At 35.7% G+C, this 17,646-nt stretch overlaps 5 protein-coding genes and 1 pseudogene across 8 annotated transcripts; 3 read left to right on the top strand and 3 right to left on the bottom strand.

Moving 5' to 3' along the window:
• Positions 1 to 84: 84 nt before the first annotated feature.
• Positions 85 to 2,967, top strand: LOC104717554 (phosphatidate cytidylyltransferase 3-like). 4 transcript variants are annotated; one of them, XM_087470468.1, is made up of 12 exons: positions 85 to 159; positions 245 to 300; positions 573 to 810; positions 919 to 1,333; positions 1,424 to 1,565; positions 1,644 to 1,800; positions 1,894 to 1,941; positions 2,017 to 2,103; positions 2,181 to 2,309; positions 2,385 to 2,441; positions 2,525 to 2,605; positions 2,674 to 2,921. In XM_087470468.1, the coding sequence occupies exons 3-12, from the start codon at positions 607 to 609 to the stop codon at positions 2,761 to 2,763; spliced, it is 1,410 nt and encodes a 469-aa protein (XP_087326594.1). In that variant the 5' UTR covers positions 85 to 159; positions 245 to 300; positions 573 to 606; the 3' UTR covers positions 2,764 to 2,921. The 4 variants fall into 4 exon arrangements, 2 of the variants coding, with proteins under 2 accessions (XP_087326594.1, XP_087326593.1); XR_015569139.1 differs by having other exon boundaries at positions 89 to 159; positions 1,910 to 1,941; positions 2,674 to 2,967; XR_015569138.1 differs by lacking the exon at positions 85 to 159 and having other exon boundaries at positions 174 to 300; positions 1,910 to 1,941; positions 2,674 to 2,967.
• Positions 2,831 to 5,450, bottom strand: LOC104717553 (grpE protein homolog 2, mitochondrial). The gene is made up of 5 exons (XM_010435137.3): positions 4,447 to 5,450; positions 3,764 to 4,171; positions 3,507 to 3,674; positions 3,292 to 3,420; positions 2,831 to 3,192 (listed from the first exon to the last, which is right to left on the bottom strand). Exons 1-5 carry the CDS (start codon positions 4,588 to 4,590, stop codon positions 3,094 to 3,096), a joined length of 948 nt encoding a protein of 315 aa, XP_010433439.1. The 5' UTR covers positions 4,591 to 5,450; the 3' UTR covers positions 2,831 to 3,093.
• LOC104717552 (GDSL esterase/lipase At4g26790) lies at positions 5,378 to 7,515 on the top strand. The gene is made up of 5 exons (XM_010435136.3): positions 5,378 to 5,691; positions 5,859 to 5,942; positions 6,021 to 6,412; positions 6,526 to 7,015; positions 7,096 to 7,515. The coding sequence occupies exons 3-5, from the start codon at positions 6,041 to 6,043 to the stop codon at positions 7,287 to 7,289; spliced, it is 1,056 nt and encodes a 351-aa protein (XP_010433438.2). The 5' UTR covers positions 5,378 to 5,691; positions 5,859 to 5,942; positions 6,021 to 6,040; the 3' UTR covers positions 7,290 to 7,515.
• Positions 7,516 to 7,947: 432 nt separating this feature from the next.
• LOC104717551 (uncharacterized) lies at positions 7,948 to 10,158 on the top strand. The gene has a single exon (XM_087470466.1). It carries the CDS (start codon positions 8,050 to 8,052, stop codon positions 9,601 to 9,603), a length of 1,554 nt encoding a protein of 517 aa, XP_087326592.1. The 5' UTR covers positions 7,948 to 8,049; the 3' UTR covers positions 9,604 to 10,158.
• A 75-nt stretch (positions 10,159 to 10,233) lies between these two features.
• LOC104717550 (upstream activation factor subunit UAF30-like) lies at positions 10,234 to 11,112 on the bottom strand. Its single transcript, XM_010435132.3, has 3 exons — positions 10,973 to 11,112; positions 10,626 to 10,847; positions 10,234 to 10,532 (listed from the first exon to the last, which is right to left on the bottom strand). The coding sequence occupies exons 2-3, from the start codon at positions 10,797 to 10,799 to the stop codon at positions 10,404 to 10,406; spliced, it is 303 nt and encodes a 100-aa protein (XP_010433434.1). The 5' UTR covers positions 10,800 to 10,847; positions 10,973 to 11,112; the 3' UTR covers positions 10,234 to 10,403.
• Positions 11,113 to 11,451: 339 nt separating this feature from the next.
• LOC104720100 (uncharacterized) lies at positions 11,452 to 12,237 on the bottom strand (annotated as a pseudogene).
• Between the last annotated feature and the right edge of the window lie 5,409 nt (positions 12,238 to 17,646).

Genomic DNA, 17,646 nt, shown 5'->3' with positions numbered 1-17,646 from the left:
GAAAATATACGACCCAGCCCAAATAGTATTTTAATGATACGTGTCGTTCACTCCTATATAAACGTGAGTAGCGCGACATGAATAGTTTATTTGTAATTCTGGTTTTTTCTAATTCGGCAAAATGATTGAAGCCTCCTTACCGCTAATAAAGTAATATAGGTGCTCTCATCCACCACCTCCCTCCCTCCTTCTTCATCTTCCCCTCACCTTTGAGATTCTTCACATTTTTGTTTTCTCTAATTAGGGTTTCTCATTTTCAATCATCTCTATCAAGTAATCCAGAAGCTTCATTTTTTTTTTGTAAGTTCCTTCTCTTTTATTTGCAACTATTGTATCCCATTTGTTTCTAACCGGTCGAATGTGTTGGTCAAAATGTTAACTTTTTTGAATATGACATCTTTGTTGTGCTTTGATACATCATTTTAGATTTCTAGGCTTTTACACATTCAATCTAAATCCTTTGTTAATGCTTGTTACGCAAGTTATCTCTTTTGAATATGTTTGTGCTCATTAAGACGTGACATTTTGAAAATACAAGAAACTCAAATCATCATCGTTGACTGATTTTGAAGAATCCTTAATCCATGAACTGAGAGCATTTCCTCGATGGCAATGGAGAAAGATCTCAAACCACATTCTCCTCGAATTAGAAAGCTGAGAGAGAATAGTCATCCTAATACATCGACGTCTCGAATGAGTAGTAACCAGAGAGATAACCATTATCCCAACATTCCTAATTCACCAAGGGATTACAATTATGCTCCTAGCTCTCCCACTGCCCGCATTCGCCACCGCAGGCGATCAAGCGAGGTATATATATATATATAATAAAGCCAAACGCTCTTTTTTTTTTTCTTGTTAAATGTCTTGAGATTCTTGAAATGATTTGATTGTCTTTTTTTTTCTCCCAATATTCAGAATTTAGCTGAGGCGAGCAGAAGCAATGTAAGCAGAGTAAGCAATCTGTTGCTTGGTGATAGGAACAAGTACCAATCAATGTGGATAAGGACATGCTCATCTCTCTGGATGCTCGGTGGAGTTATGTTTATTATCTACATGGGCCATCTATACATCTGGGCTATGGTTGTGGTTATACAGATATTCATGGCCAGAGAGCTCTTCTTTCTTCTTAGAAGAGCTCATGAAGAGCGTCGCTTACCTGGTTTCAGGCTCTTGAATTGGCACTTCTTCTTCACGGCTATGCTGTTTGTCTATGGACGTATACTTCAACAGCAGCTTGTCAACACTGTTTCTTCAGACAGATTCATCTACAAGCTTGTGAGTGGTCTAATCAAGTACCAGATGATTATTTGGTACTTCTTGTACATTGCAGGTTTGTGTGTGTGTTTCTTTCTTCTTATTCTTCTTCTTCACCAACATCACTCACATTCTGAAATTTGCTAACAGTTTCATTTCCATTAAGGTTTCATATGGTTTATCCTTACGTTGAAGAAGAAGACGTATAGGTATCAGTTTGGGCAATACGCTTGGACACATATGATCCTTATCGTTGTGCTTGCTCAATCTTCTTTCATCGTTGCCAATATATTTGAAGGGATCTTCTGGTAAAATGGATTCAAATGTAATAAGTCGTTTTCCCCGGGTCCTAACTTCTTGCTTCTAAAATGGATAAATCTATGCAGGTTTCTTATGCCAGCAGCGGTTATTGCTATGAACGATGTAGCGGCTTATTTCTTCGGTTTCTATTTCGGGAAAACTCCGCTCATCAAGTTGTCTCCAAAGAAAACATGGGAAGGTTACGTTGGAGCATCAGTAGTAACCATAATCTCTGCGTTTTTTGTAATAATCATCTTCAATCATTTGATCCACTTATTTATAACGTTACCCTTTCTTTTTGTCTCAAGACTGATATATATTTGCTTCTTACACCAGTTTGCTAATGTCTTAGGCCAATTCCAATGGCTTACATGTCCAAGGAAGGTAACCAAAAATGAAATCTCCATTGCGAGGTTTTCGTCTTGGCCTTTACTTAATCGTTATGTTGCATCTTTGCAGGATTTTTCGACTGGTTGGCTTCATTGTGATCCAGGCCCTCTCTTCAGGCCAGAGTATTACTCATTGCCCTTTTGGATTGCTCCATTTGTAAGCAATTTAGTACCTTTTCATGAGAACTAGACAACGAAGTCTTTGTTTTGAAACTGAACTCTGTTGCTTAACAGTCTCCATGGAAAGAGATCTCGATTCTGCCTGTCCAATGGCATGCTTTCTATTTCGGTCTATTCGCATCCGCTATAGCACCTTTTGGTGGTTTCTTCGCAAGCGGTTTCAAAAGAGCTTTCAAGATCAAGGTTAGACAATTTCAAACAATCAGAAGGTTTTGTTATCACAGAGCGAATCTTAACTTGGTTTTGTCGCTTTGACAGGATTTCGGAGACAGCATACCAGGACATGGAGGATTTACAGATAGAATGGATTGCCAAGTAAGAGCCACTAAGATTGACAATGACAGATGAACAATATGATAATTTTTCATAGTTTTAACCCAATCTTGTTGCCTCAACAGAATGTTATGTCGTTTTTCGCATACATCTACATCCATTCGTTCATTGTAAATCAGTACAGCGTCGAGATGATCCTAGACCAGGTTAGAATCACAATTCACTTAAAATTACGTAGACTCATTGTAAATATTTGATTGTATTATACCTGCAGATATCAAGGGGTCTGGGACATGAGGAGCAGAAAGTGCTTTATGTAAAGCTCGGAGAGATTCTTCAAGATAAGTTACAGGGGGTGTTTTAAAGAAATGAGGGTGACTCTGTTTTCAGCGTTTTTCCCTTTGGTTAGCTTCTGGTTGTATCAGACCATGTAAAACCATAATTTGTATCTGATTAATCAATTAAAACTGTAAAATTGTATTTTTCCCATGCAATTAAAGCTTCAGGGAGATCGAGTAAACGGACACAGAAGCAGGATTTCTCCTGCCATGTCCAGCAACTTATGCGAGATCTTGTTCATCTAATGAATAACCAAACCACAAGAGAAAACTATGACTCAAAAGTCTCGAGAAGATGTTCATGAACTCGAAACATAGAACCGTAGCAAAATTTATGAAAACCAACTAACTTCTTCTTAAGCATCAGACTCTTTCTTTTCTTCTTCGTTCTCTTCTCCCTGGGTAACACCAACCTCAGCTGGTCTTATAACTCTATCATAGAGCGTGTATCCATACTGCACATGTAGACACCCATAGTTACTAATTGATTTTTAAGACTATAATACATTATGGAATAAAAGAGAGAAAGAATTGAGCAAACTTTATATAATTACCTTCAAGACATGAGCAACTGTGCCTTCTGGCTTAGAAGGGTCAGGGACTTGGAACACTGCGTTATGTCTGTTTGGATCAAATGGCTCGTTTGTAGGATCATACTTCTCCATACCAAATTTCTTAAATACCTGCAGTAGCACACAGATTTAATTTAACCGGTCTCATCTCCATTGCTTAACTTTAAGGTCTTATAACTACATATGTTGATATTTACCTCAGCTAGCTGTTTCTCAGTCATCTCCACTCCTTCTAAAAGGGTCTTTAATAATGGAGCAGCTCCAGCCGAATCTTTCGAAGTGTCAAGCTTTGAGAAGCTTTCTTTGACAACCGAAGAAGCTCTTCCGAGATTATCCGCCACATCCAAAAGGCTCTTTGCAAAATTCTGCATACATATAATGTACATACATAACTTAAGCAAACTTATTATAGAATAGTAAAAAGCTGCAAACCAAGTTCTAGTAGCAGACTAACCTGTACGGCATACTTTTTGGTGTTTTCAGCATCACGTCTTGTTCTGTCCATGACATTCTCCATCTCAGCGTAAGTACGAAGAACTTTATCTTTCATTTGCTTAATCTCTTCTTCCTTCTCAGCTAGGAGCTTCACCAAATCATCCGCTGACAACTCATCATCATCACTCTCAGAATCTGAACTAGAAGATGCAGCAGCTCGTTTAGCACTTTTCCGCTTACTTTCTGCATAACCAGTCACAGGATCTTTTGATTCAGCGTCAATTCCTGATTCATTTGCCTCGGCTGTAGCTTTCTCTTCACTTGCTTCAGAGTTGCTTTTCTTCTCATCTGATTCAGGCGAGGTAGAGGAAGAAAAAGAGAACCTATGAAGTGCAAACGAATCCATAGACATCTGAGCTGGAACAAGCTGCCCCCAACAAAACGATGCAAAATGGATAAATCTAAGTGAAATGAATCAAAGCAAAAAACCCCTATAGAAATCTAAGGCAGAAACGAAAGAGCATCAACTCATTTACACATACATATCTGACAATTCAAACCACATGAGATCAAGGAAACATTATCGGAACTCAGCTATTATTTCTAGAAACACTGAATTGAGATCAGATTGGAGAAACCTCTTAAACCCTAACAAAACCCTTCGGCACAGAAAGTGATGAAATTTGAGTCAAAAAATCAAACCTTGTGTGGGTAGTCGCGAACGAGGGAGTGATACCGGCTCGAGAAGATAGGAGTCTGGTTCCTCGTCTGAAGAGTGACGGCGGAGATAGAGGAGCGCATGACCGCGCTGCGGGAAACTCGCGACAAAATTCTCGAAACCAACATCACGGGGGAGACAATCAGAGGGAGAGACGAGTAGAGAAGAGAAGAGAAGAGAAGAGAAGAGAAATGTAATTGAATTGAGGAAACTGCTTATTTGCTTGCATACACAGCCGTGCTTGGTGGAGAAGGGGAGAAAGGTGGGGGGGGGTTTAGCAATTTACGTAAATACCCTTACCGATGCACGAGCGGTGTGGCTGAGACTGACTCATTTGATCCGGCGAGTTAGTGAGGGTAATATCGTCATACTCAATATAGCAATTTGAGAAGTCTCTAGAGAGAAACAAAAGCCAAAAGGCACTTGTATTTTACTATTTTTTGGGACAGACACAGTCCATCCAACTCCTGGTCCTGATTGGGTATAATATAGTCGTACTAATCAATCAGGACAAATAGTAGTACAGTATGTTTCTCATATACTACTACTCAGTAAAAATAAATTATAGAGGTTGTGTAGATTTGACTTCATTTGGATGGGAGAAAGTGAAAATTTAATGTTCAACTACTTATCTATAATTCAACAACTATAAATGACTACCTTGATTACTAATATAGCCTATAATGGAGTAGTATTACATTTCTTTTGTTTTACCCTGTACTATTCTCGTTAATTCAAAAACGCAAACCTGTGTTAGAACACACCTGTCAATGGGAAGCGAGCCCACATTTATAGCTTTTTTAAGAGACAAACAAACAAACAAAAAGTTGAACAATAAATATGATCTTTAGTTGAGAGTTGAGACTAAAGAAATCAAAGTTACTTTAATGGCAATGTCACATTTGACGCATGAGAGACACTTTCTTGCCGTTACTTGTTGTTGTCTTGTCGTTGCAACAAGCCAACAACCAAAAACTATGGTTGAACTAAAAAGACCTGAAACGTGCAACAGAGTTTACAACATATCTCAGATTTTAATCAAATAAGACTCCATTGTAGCTTCCGAGATTTAAAGCTTTTGCTTGACTAAGTGCAACCAATCTTTACACTGAAGACCCTGTCTGCTACCAAAAAAAATATTTATATATCTAGTAAAAGAGAGAGTAGAGCTTTGTGCGTGAACCCGGTAAAAAAGGAAGATGCGTTACATATATCTGAAGCATGCAAGGGTATGAAGAATCCTTCTCTACTTTTTAAGTAATTCTCGCTTGTCTGTCTCTCTTTTTAAGTAGCTATAAATACGGCCCTCTGCTGTAAAACTAAAAAAGAAACTCTCAAATCATTTTCGGCTCCACTACTCACCTCAACTAACTCTCTGATAGCCAAAAATATACAGAGACAAATCAGACTAAGGAGTATTTAATAATCTAACAAAGGGCCTAGCCTAGTAACTACAGGATTGTGCCAGGTTCGATAGAAGGTACCTCTCTTTCCTCAAACTTAAATGCTTGATCCCTTTGTTTCTTCCCAATCAAATCGTGAGGTTCTTGTTTTGCAGAAAAAAACTTGTGTAAAATCATGCTGCGAAACAGAGTTCTTGCGTTCTTGGTGCTCACAGCTCAGCTCTTGGTGATGATACCTGAAACGGGTGCGAAGGTTCCTGCACTTATCGTGTTTGGGGACTCCACTGTTGATTCAGGTAACAACAACCAGATTTCTACAGTTCTAAAGAGTAACTTCCAGCCGTATGGCCGAGATTACTTAGATGGCAAAGCAACTGGGAGATTCTCAAACGGTCGGATTGCACCAGATTTCATTTCTGAAGGTTTGGGACTCAAGAACGCAGTCCCTGCCTACCTAGATCCAGCATACAACATCGCAGACTTTGCCACTGGTGTCTGTTTCGCTTCAGCTGGTACCGGCTTAGACAATGCAACCAGTGCTGTGTTAGTAAGTCAATCATACTTATATATCATAATAGTAGTGTATTTAGATTTCATACATACTCCTAGTTAAGCTAAAACTGACATGGTTTTTTTTGGAATGTAATGAATTTGCTAAAGTCTGTGATGCCGCTTTGGAAGGAAGTGGAGTACTACAAAGAATACCAGACCAGGCTAAGAAGCTACTTGGGTGAAGAGAAAGCCAATGAGATTATTAAGGAGTCACTATACCTGATTAGTATTGGAACCAACGATTTCCTGGAGAATTACTATCTTCTGCCCCGCAAGTTACGGAAGTACTCTGTGAGTGAGTACCAAAACTTCCTGATAGGAATCGCAGGAGATTTTGTGAAAGATATTTACAGACTCGGAGCTCGGAAGATGTCTCTGTCGGGACTCTCTCCTTTTGGATGCTTGCCCCTGGAAAGAACAACTCAGATCTTTTATGGAAGCAAATGCATCCAAGAATACAACAACGTGGCTAGAGATTTCAACACCAAGATGAATGAAAAAGTCTCCAAGCTGAACAGAGAACTTGACGGACTCCAGCTTGTGTTTTCAAATCCGTATGATCTGGTTTCAGAAATCCTAAACCATCCTGAAGCATTTGGTTAGTACAAAAGTTTTCTAACAAAGAGATAAGGCTCTCAAATCAAGAATTCCTCTGAAAATATCTTAATTGCATTGCAGGTTTTCAAAATGTAAGGAGTGCGTGTTGCGGAACAGGATACTATGAGATGAGCTACTTGTGTGATAAAATGAACCCATTCACATGTTCTGATGCAAGCAAATATGTATTTTGGGACTCATTTCACCCAACAGAGAAGACAAACGCAATAGTGGCAAGCCATATTCTGAAGTACGACTTGTCTCGGTTTCAGTGATATATATATAAGAAAGGTCCATGCCACCAGGCACAATATTCAACATACTACATTCTTTCTTCTAAAACATAAAACAGTTGTCATTAAGTTTTTTGATATCAGTCAAAAATCAAGCTTCCAGATTGTTGTAAAAGAAACCATTTTTCTTAACTTTATGTTCATGTAACTACTTAAAATGCTGTTGTGATATTATATAAAGATGAATCAGATCAAACTGTTAGACTCATAATGCATAAACCAAAAACACACATATATATATATATATATATATATATATTTCAATGTATTCCACAATCTAGAGTATCTCTTGGTATTACCATCTGATTCCAAAAGAAAGACTAATCTAAAACATTTTTAGTGAAAAGTACATAACAAGGCTGAACACAAGTACATTAGATCGATCGATCGATCGAGGGATTCTAAGTAGTAGAAGAGCCTTTTTCGACATATGCGACGGACGAGAGAAGAGGATGCTACTGGAGAAGCATGAGTGAGACCTTTTCGACTAATGGACTTGGGACTTGGGAGAGGATCGAATTTGAAATTGTGCAATCCGGTTCGGTTTTGTAAACCGTTTTAAGCCAAAAAAACCTAAAAGAATAGAAAAAGAAAAAATCGATTGGTCCTTAACCGGTTAGGAGCTTTTTTTTTTTTCTCTCAACAACACTATGTCCTTGTAGGGTTTAGGGTTTATGATTCAGCAATTTCTGAGACAGAGTTTGGGAACGAACCCGAATCAAGCTGAAGTAAACTTGATTGGATGCGGTGGTCGATTGCGACTTCGATTGCTTCAACGGCTAAAGGGTTTCTTCATCTTCATCGTCATTTTCTGAAGAACAGTGATCCTGGGTTTGCTCTTGCTCTTGCTCCGTCTTCCTCGAGACTTTGCCGTTTCCGTCTCTGGGTACGAGCTTTCTCTGGTTCTACTACTGATTACAAAGTCGTATTGAGAAGTGGGCTTCACAATCTTGACTGCGAAGATGCGTTTAATTTGTTCGTGCTCATGGTTGAGTCTTACCCTCTTCCTTCCATTGTTGAGTTCAATAAAGTATTGACTGCTATTGCCAAGATGAAGAGATATGATGTTGTAATCACTCTCTGGAATTGTGTTGAGAACACAGAACATTTGGAGATTTCACCTGATCTTTATACTTGCAACATTTTAGTGAATTGTTTCTGCCGCTGCTTACAACCATCTATGGCTTTATCTTATCTTGGGAAAATGATGAAACTTGGTATTGAGCCTGACATTGTAACGGCTAGCTCCCTGGTTAATGGGTTCTGTCTCAGGAATAGTATTAGCGATGCTGTTTATGTGGCTGAACAAATGGAGGAAATGGGAATTAAACGTGATGTTGTAGTCGACACCATACTCATTGATACTCTTTGTAAAAAGAGACTTGTGGATAGCGCGCTGGAGCTTTTCAAACGTATGAAAAACAGAGGAATTGAACCCAACGTTGTTACCTACAGCTCTCTCATTACTGGTCTTTGTAATGCCGGTAGATTGACTGACGCCGAGGGACTACTGCTCGAAATGGACTCCAGGGATATCTACCCTAATGTTATCACTTTCACCGCATTAATCCATGCTTATGTGAGATGTCGGCAGCTTTTGAAGGCTGATGGTGTGTGCGAGAAGATGATCCAAATGTCTATAGATCCTAATGTTTTCACTTACAGTTCACTTATCAATGCGCATTGCATGGATGGTCGGGTAGATGAGGCTAGAAAAATGCTTGACTCGATGATAAGCAATGGGTGCACTCCAAATGTAGTCACTTACAGTACTCTTGCAAATGGGTTTTTCAAGTCGGCGAGGCTACGTGATGGGATTAACCTTTTATACGAGATGTCTCAAAGAGGTGTGGCTGAAAACACAGTCTCTTGCAACACTCTTATCCAGGGTTATTTTCAAGCGGGGGAGATAGATCTCGCTCTAGGCGTTTTTGGGAAGATGGCTTCTATTGGTCTGCCTCCCAATATTAGGAGCTGCAACATTGTGTTAGCTGGTCTGTTTGCTAATGGGGAGGTAGGGAAAGCATTGAAAACATTCCAACATATGGAAAATACTAGAAGTGATCTTGATATTATTACCTATACTATCATGATTCATGGGATGTGCAAGGCTTGTATGGTGGAACAAGCATATGATTTGTTCTGTACGCTCAAGTTCAAAGGAGTTGAGCCTGATTTTGCCGCGTACACGACAATGATCTCGGGATTGAATAGGGGCGGCATGAGGACTAAAGCAAATGCGCTGAATAGATTTTTTGAAAAGGCACGCGCAGTGAAACGAAAGCGCATCAGCTGAAGTATCATAGGGGCTTTTTCTTGAGAGACATTTACGGACTCAGGGCTCCCTCTTATCGGATGCCTGCTCCTGGAAAGAAGAACACAAATCTTTGTGATGGAAGCCAGTGTATCAAAGAATACAACAATGGGGCCAGAAAATTCAAAAGCAGGTTTCCAAGAATTTTTAACTGTTATTAACTACTCTTTAAATCAAGAATTCTTCTCATTGTGTTGATAATTCTCTTGCAGGTTTCCACACTGCAACTGGATACTAGGAGATGAGCTACCTGGATTGCAGATTGAACCCTTTCACATGTTCGGATGCAAGCAACAATGTATTTTGGGACTCGTCGTATGTAGCCCATACCACAAACATGTTCCTTAACATGCTACATTCTTTCTTCTACTAACTTAACGCTGTTTCTGTGTTGTATTTCTTACAAAAATACTTAAACTAATGATCACTCAGGTTGCTTGATGTATTATTTGTTACAAGCTTCCATAATGTTGTAACAAAACCAATGTTTCCCCACTATATCGTGGATTTGTAACAAAACCGATGCTCTTTTAATGTCATAGAAACGGATCAGATCAGCACCCAACAAGGAGAAACTATTCACATAAGAAAGCAGAAATGGAATTGAATCCATAAACGAGAAAGAAAATTTGTATTCAACTTTTAGAACTTAAAAGTACTAATCTTATCTCTTTAAGCATCCCCCCCCCCCCCCCCCCCCCCATAACATAAACGAACATCTTGTGAACAAAAAACAAACGACCCCAAAGAAGCCAATGTTGAACTACAATTTTCAGACAATTCTACTTTGGTTCTTTGGGGAAATGTAACTTGATAAGAGAAGGAAGCTCGACTAGCTCCACTCGCTGCTTCCCGAGCAAAATGCTCTTCAGCTTCTCATCACAATTCACCACATTCTTGTTTGTAGGATCCTATAAGAAACAGAACCAAATCACTCAATGATACAAAACACTAAAAAAAAAAAACGCCTTTAGCTAAATAACCTAGTGATCCCATGTTCAAACCTGAAGATTGTTGGTCTTGATATAGGACCAGACACGCATGAAACAACCCAGACGGGAGATCTGAGATTGACCAACGAACTCACGTAGAGTAGACGGAAGATTCACGAGGTCAATCAAATTCCCAAGTTTCTTTGGATTATCTGTGATCGCCTTCTTCAACCTCTGCGGCAGCATCTTGATTCTTAACCCACGAGTACAAGGGACTCAACACCAGATTCTCAACTGCCGTTGAGAAAGCAAATAAAAAACGTTATTTATTACCACTAAGTCCCTTTGGGGAATTCCATCGAGCATGTGGCGTGCAAATGACAAAAGCAAACGAACCTCTACTGACAAAAAAAACTTACCCCGGGGAGGAAACTGAAATCAGCAACAAGTCAGTGTAAACCAACTAAAGCTTTTTTTTTAAACAGCAAATAGTTGCATTTTTAACGCTTCGACCTTGGAGGAGCCTCGAGGTATTCTCGCGTTTATAACGCCGGAGCTGTGATATGAAAGTCAACCGTCAAAGGTTACATATAAATATATACAATAAATCATATTTAAATGCACTATCAAAATTGAAAAAAATAATCTAAAACTGGTTTTAGAATGAAAAGAATAATACTACCGATTAGATTAACAATAAAATCTCAATTCTTCTGATTTGTTTGTCAAAATCCAAAAACTAATATATTCAGTTGCTTCTGTTCGACAAAACAGTAAAAAATAGTCAATATATGATTTTGAAACCAACTACAAAGAATATTGTATGATCAATTTCCAGAGTCTTTTTGTTTCACCATAAAGATTCACACAACTGTTGAAACTAACTTTATAATGTCGTTGATTGTCATCATCATCATTAAGCATCGTTAATCAACCTTAACAAATGCAAAAAAACAAAATAAAACCGAAGGATATTTAGGGAGACGTACACGACATTCTAGTCGACCATCAAAAGAGAAACTCGATCTATTTGTACCATAGATTTTGTCATCAACATTAGGTAACTTAGCTCTCACATTCTCACAAACTGCCGACATGTACTGTTTTCCCCACAGAGCAGAAGCTCCTGGAGAAAACCCTACTCTCACAAAAAACACCATATCAAGACCAACCACATCTCCTGTTACCGCGACTTCATCCTCCATTTCCCAAGCCGCCTCTTCATCGATTACTTTGGTTTCGTCTCCCTTCACGATCACCTCTCCACCTTTTTGCCTGAACGGATCGGTTCTTACCGTTGACACGAGCCTTCTCCGGTGAACCAGCCACACTGAGGGATTCTCGTACGTGACGTGGAGTTTCTCGTTGGGGTTTTTGATGGAGAACATTGCGGACCATACGGGAGATTGTGATTGGCGAATGATATATGCATGGAGTGTACCTGGACGGTGGGTGGAGTTGGAGTAATCCATATGATAAACGACACACATATGATGAAAGGACCGATGATCGTGATGGCTAGAAAGAGTTTGAAGACTAGTGACCACTGTGAGATGTTAGCTGGTTCGGATTCTTTGGCGTTCGGTGATGATATTGCTCGGAGTTCCGGGACTTGTTTGGTATCGGTTAAGGTCACTAGAAGCGGTTCATTCATCTTTTCAACGATGATTTGTTCATTATCCATGTTAGGTTGATGATGTATTATATTGATGTTTACTTGTTTATATGATATCTCAAAATAGTTAGACAGAAAAGGATAATATTTATTTAGTTGAGATTATGGAAAAGATTCCATCCCCGGTACAAAGATCTCATCCCCTTCTATGCTAATGTAAAAGATTTCATCCATTATACAACAACGAAATTAACGAGATCTTGATTCTCGAGTTTAACTCATTTTAACTCAATGTGAAGCTGCTTTTAAGATAATAAATATATCATATCACTCTAAATTAAAAAGTATGAAATCGTTAGACAAGATTAATATATTTTATATACAATATATAAAATATATTCTTGATCATCAAACAAAATACTAGCTAGCTAATTAAATAAAAGCAGAATTAGCAAACTATGCTTTTACTTTGCCACTTAGTTTTCATTTTTTCGAGTCGTGTCCAGTTTGTATTGAGTCTTTTGTTTCGGAGGATGCTCGTGGGGTTGGTACCATGAGACGTGTTTGTATTTGAGTTTGATCTTTTAAATAAATAACGGGAGGTTACTCGCTATGATTCACCAAAAAAAAAACTACTAATCCTCACTGCCCGGTGGGAAACTCACATTTCCCAAATCCTGCAATTAACCAAAATCATATTAATTAGAATTATATAAAATATAAAACATCATCATATCTTACAGTTATAACTATGAAGACACGATATAACGTGAACATCTTAAAATTCTAAAACGCAAAGAAAACATATAGCTGAACTTTCGCAAGTGCCAACTACTAACCATATTGCCACAATATTTCACCTTTTTGTTTTTTTTTGAATCCCAGTTCATGAAGTAACACTTGATTCCAAATTAAATTCAAGCAAAATAAATTACTACTATGAAACTTGGCTAAATTACTAATTAGGAAATTTACTAGATTTTCAAGAAAAAAAAAAGTGACTGGATTTTATATTAATCAGTTGCAGACTTGCAGAGTTGCAGTATAGTCTCTCTCTTCAAGTTATATATACACTTATAGTATTAATCATTTTTTAAAGTAGGTGCATGTAGTACTCTTTTGTTATTTTTATTTTTTTACTCCTTTGTTATTACTTATTACTAGAATAAATTAATGTATTAATTTATGCTTTATAATGGAAAATACATGAGATAAACTGATTAAAAAATATCAGATTTACCATCCAATAAATGAATAGTCTTGGCTTGTTATACTTAGTCGCGTGTCTCATGTGTATTGAAAAGGGCATTTGTCCAATGCCACAAAATAGTAAAAAATTGTAAAGCCACATATATTTTTAGTTAGGTTATGTATTTAGTTTGAAAATGTGTTTACATTATTTATTTTCAAAATCCATGAGATTTTGTTTTGTTATTAAATCTTCTTATTTCATATTTCTTAATCTTTTATTTATATTAACAGAATATTATATAATATATTAGATGTTTGAAAGTAAAATGAAAAACCACATGAAAGTTACCTTAAAAACTTGTATTAAAAATTTATATGAGGATATTTTTAATGAACTAACAAAATGCTTAGACAATAAAAAATAGATGGTATGGTATCTGAAAGTATATTTTATGTGTTATGAAAACACATACATAAAAATATTTTACTTATGTTTTGTTCATATTTTACATATGTTTTGCTCATTTTTTACATATGCAGATTAATAAGAAAAAAAATTATGTATACATAAAATAAATTAGAAACTATATATAAACAACAAAAAAAGTATTTCTGATGAATTTTATTAATTTTATACACAACCCTAAACCTTAAAATAAAGTTAATCTACATATTAATTAATTAACAATATAATATTTACCTCAATGGTGAGGTCATCAATGCCCTCCACCTGAACAAATGTGAGTACGAGGAGAAGCACCCAAAGAGACTACATAGCCACACACAAAAAAATGAAATCAGAGTATTTAGTTTTAGTTAATGAATCAGCTAAAGGAGAACACGCCACAAATAAAACATTCGGTCCAGAAACATTATAAGATGCATTTTAATTTGTTGGATACTGAATATACGGTAACGTTGTTGGTTTTTAAAGTAACACTACGCTACAAATCACTGTTAAATTCCCTAGAGCTACAACCAAGATTAATTACCTGAATGTATCAATTCATGCGTCACATGCACGGATTATTGAACTATAACTAAAATTCTTGATTGATGCTTTCAAAACAAGAAGCAGAATGAGAACTACCACAAATCTCTTACGCTCTCCAGAATTGTTGACCGAATTTACTGACCAATCAGCTGAACTCACCATCATTTAGAGTGTATGCAGTGATCTCTTCCTGATTCAATTTTCTAGCTAGATCTATGAATTCAGAACTCTGATGATCTCTGTGAGAGGAGAGTGTTTTCTTGTGTCTAAAACTCTCTCTCTTCCTCTCGTTGAATTATTGTTCTCAACTTTCGTTAGGTAGTTTCAAGCTGTTTAGGCAAAAAACTGGTGGGTAGAGATATTTTAGAATAAAGGATTAATCATCTTTTTAATAGAAAGAAAAATATAATGTTTCTTGTAATTAAGAATACATTAATTTACAAAAAAAATGGTTATAAAAACATAAAAAAGTGTCAATCTACTATATATATAATTATATATATATATACACTACAATTATATATATTAACTAACATCCAGTTCAGCTTGATACTGGTTGGGATCAACACGGTTTTGTGGAACGGGCACATTCCATGGAGCCACGTTGTCCGTCAGGGCGTTCATCCGCTCCACGAAAACAGTGGAGGCGTTGGCTGGATGGGAATGTTGATACCAAGGTAAGTAGTTTGCACTAGGGTTGTTAACGTCGGGAATGTGATACTGGTAAGGGTTGTTACGGTAAGTTACCGTTGTCGGAACAGGTCCGCGGGGTGGGACGTTGTTGTCCTCGGATCCGGAGCATAGGCTTTGTATATCTTTCAAGTATTTATTTTTCTCGTCTTCGCTCATTTTACGTGTTTGGAAAAGAGATCGGGAAAAAATATAAGTAATTAAAGGAAATTTACTAGATTTTCAAAAAAAAAAGTGACTGGATTTTATATTAATCAGTTGCAGACTTGCATTATAGTCTCTCTCTTTCTTCAAGTTATATATACACTTATAGTATTAATCATTTTTTAAAGTAGGTGCATGTAGTACTCTTTTGTTATTTTTTTTACTCCTTTGTTATTACTTATTACTAGAATAAATTAATGTGTTAATTTATGCTTTATAATGGAAAATACATGAGATAAACTGATTTAAAAAAATATCAGATTTACCGTCCAATAAATGAATAGTCTTTGCTTGTTATCCTCAGTGGCGTGTCTCATGTGTATTGAAAAGGGCATTTTGTCCAACGCCACAAAATAGTAAAAAATTGTAAAGCCACCTATATTTTTAGTTAGGTTATGTATTTAGTTTGAAAATGTGTTTACATTTTTTTTTTCAAAATCCATGAGATTTTGTTTGTTATTAAACTTCCTTATTTCATATTTCTTAATCTTTTATTTATATTAACAGAATATTATATAATATATCAGATGTTTGAAAGTAAAATGAAAAACCACATGAAAGTTACCTTAAAAACTTGTATTAAAAATTTATATGAAGATATTTTTAATGAACTAATAAAATCTTAGACAATAAAAAAAAATAGATGGTATGGTATCTAAGAGTATATTTTATGTGTTTTGAAAACACATACATAAAAATATTTTACTTATGTTTTGTTCAAAATTTACATATGTTTTGCTTATTTTTTACATATGCATATTTATAAGAAAAAAAAAGATATGTATACATAAAATTAATTAGAAACTATATATAAACAACATAAAAAGTATTTCTGATGAATTTTGTTAATTTTATACACAACCCTAAACCTTAAAATAAAGTTAGTCTACATATTAATTAATTAACAATATAATATTTTTCTTTCGTTAGGTAGTTACAAACTGCATGTTTAGGGCAAAAAACTGGTGGGTACGTAGAGATATCTTATTATATAAAGCTTGATGACAAAATTATTAATTAACAAGATCGTGACACGTGTCAATTATATCATTCAGATGTTGACACGTGTCAATTCTAAATAAGGACTCGCCATAAAAAAATGTAAAAATTCAAAACCTACGATAAATTTTTTTATATAAAAGTAAAATAAAGAAAAAACCTAATTTTATTTAAAATCTTTTAAAGAAAAAAAATCTTTGTAAACTTCTAAATGTAAAACAAAACTATTAACAGTTTTAAAAATATCAAAAAGCAATTGTAAGAAAATTATAAAATTTAAACAGCTTTAAATCTTAAAAAGATCATTATCAGGAAATTATATATATATATCATAAAATTCGAAATTATAATATAGTTTATTTATTTTAATTTTAAGTTGCTAATTTTACAAGAAAAATAATTACTTTTTATATAAGATAAAAAATGATTGTGAAAATATACAATTAATTACTGTTTCTAAAAAAATGTAAATACTCACCTTTACATAAAGAAAAAGATGGTTGAAGTAAAAAAAAAAAAAGATCGTCTCATATTTTTTTCACCAATCAAATAATTTATTCAAAAATATTGTTATTGTAATATATAAGATAGGAGTATGTAATCTTAACGTATGCGTTTTTGTAACTATAAAAATGTTAAAGTGAGGAGACATATAATAAGTTATTTAATGTGTTCTTAAAGATAATTTGTTGGTAGTAGTAAAGACTAAAGAGTATATTTTAATAGTAAAATATATTTATGTGTACAAATACTCTTTTAGTAGTAATGTATATAGTAAATTTGTAAATGGATATACATTAGTGCATTATAGCAAAAAAAAAACTATTTTCTATAACTAAAAGTTTATCTCTTTACTTTTACACATTGTTTTTGCTTATGAAAAAAATTAAATATATATTCTTAGTTAAAATTAATTTTATTTTAATAACTTTGAACTCATCTACAACTATTTTTTTAAACTAAAAGTGTATCTATTTACCTTTTTTTTTTTTCTCAACCAAACAATAAATTAAAAGAAAATTCCTCGGTTAGTTGTCCAAGCTGGAGGGAAGGGGTTTACAAAAGATAAGAGAATACGAACCACGGGCAAGAAAATCTGCATTTGTATTTGACACATGCTGGATCAAAGAGATATAGAATAGTGGGAAGGACTCCAGCGATTTAAAATCATCAAGCAGGTTGGAGAAGGACGACCAATCTTCAGGGACTGCACAATAGTGAGTAACTCAGCAAAATCAGTCTTGAAATGTTTACAAGCAATCCCTGCAGCATGTATCCGCTCCATGACCGACAACAACGCTTCTAACTCCGAATGTAGGGGAGGGGCTCCATCTTAGACACTTGGCCTCCTAACAACAAGGTTCGCTCCTCACTAACGCAACACCACCAGCTCAATCTTG

Source organism: Camelina sativa, chromosome 10 (genome assembly GCF_030686135.1).
Source record: "Camelina sativa cultivar CO46 ecotype springtype chromosome 10, ASM3068613v1".
Taxonomy (NCBI): Eukaryota; Viridiplantae; Streptophyta; class Magnoliopsida; order Brassicales; family Brassicaceae; genus Camelina; species Camelina sativa.
Note: the sequence above shows the minus strand (reverse complement) of the source record. Positions and strands in the feature narration are given on the sequence as shown.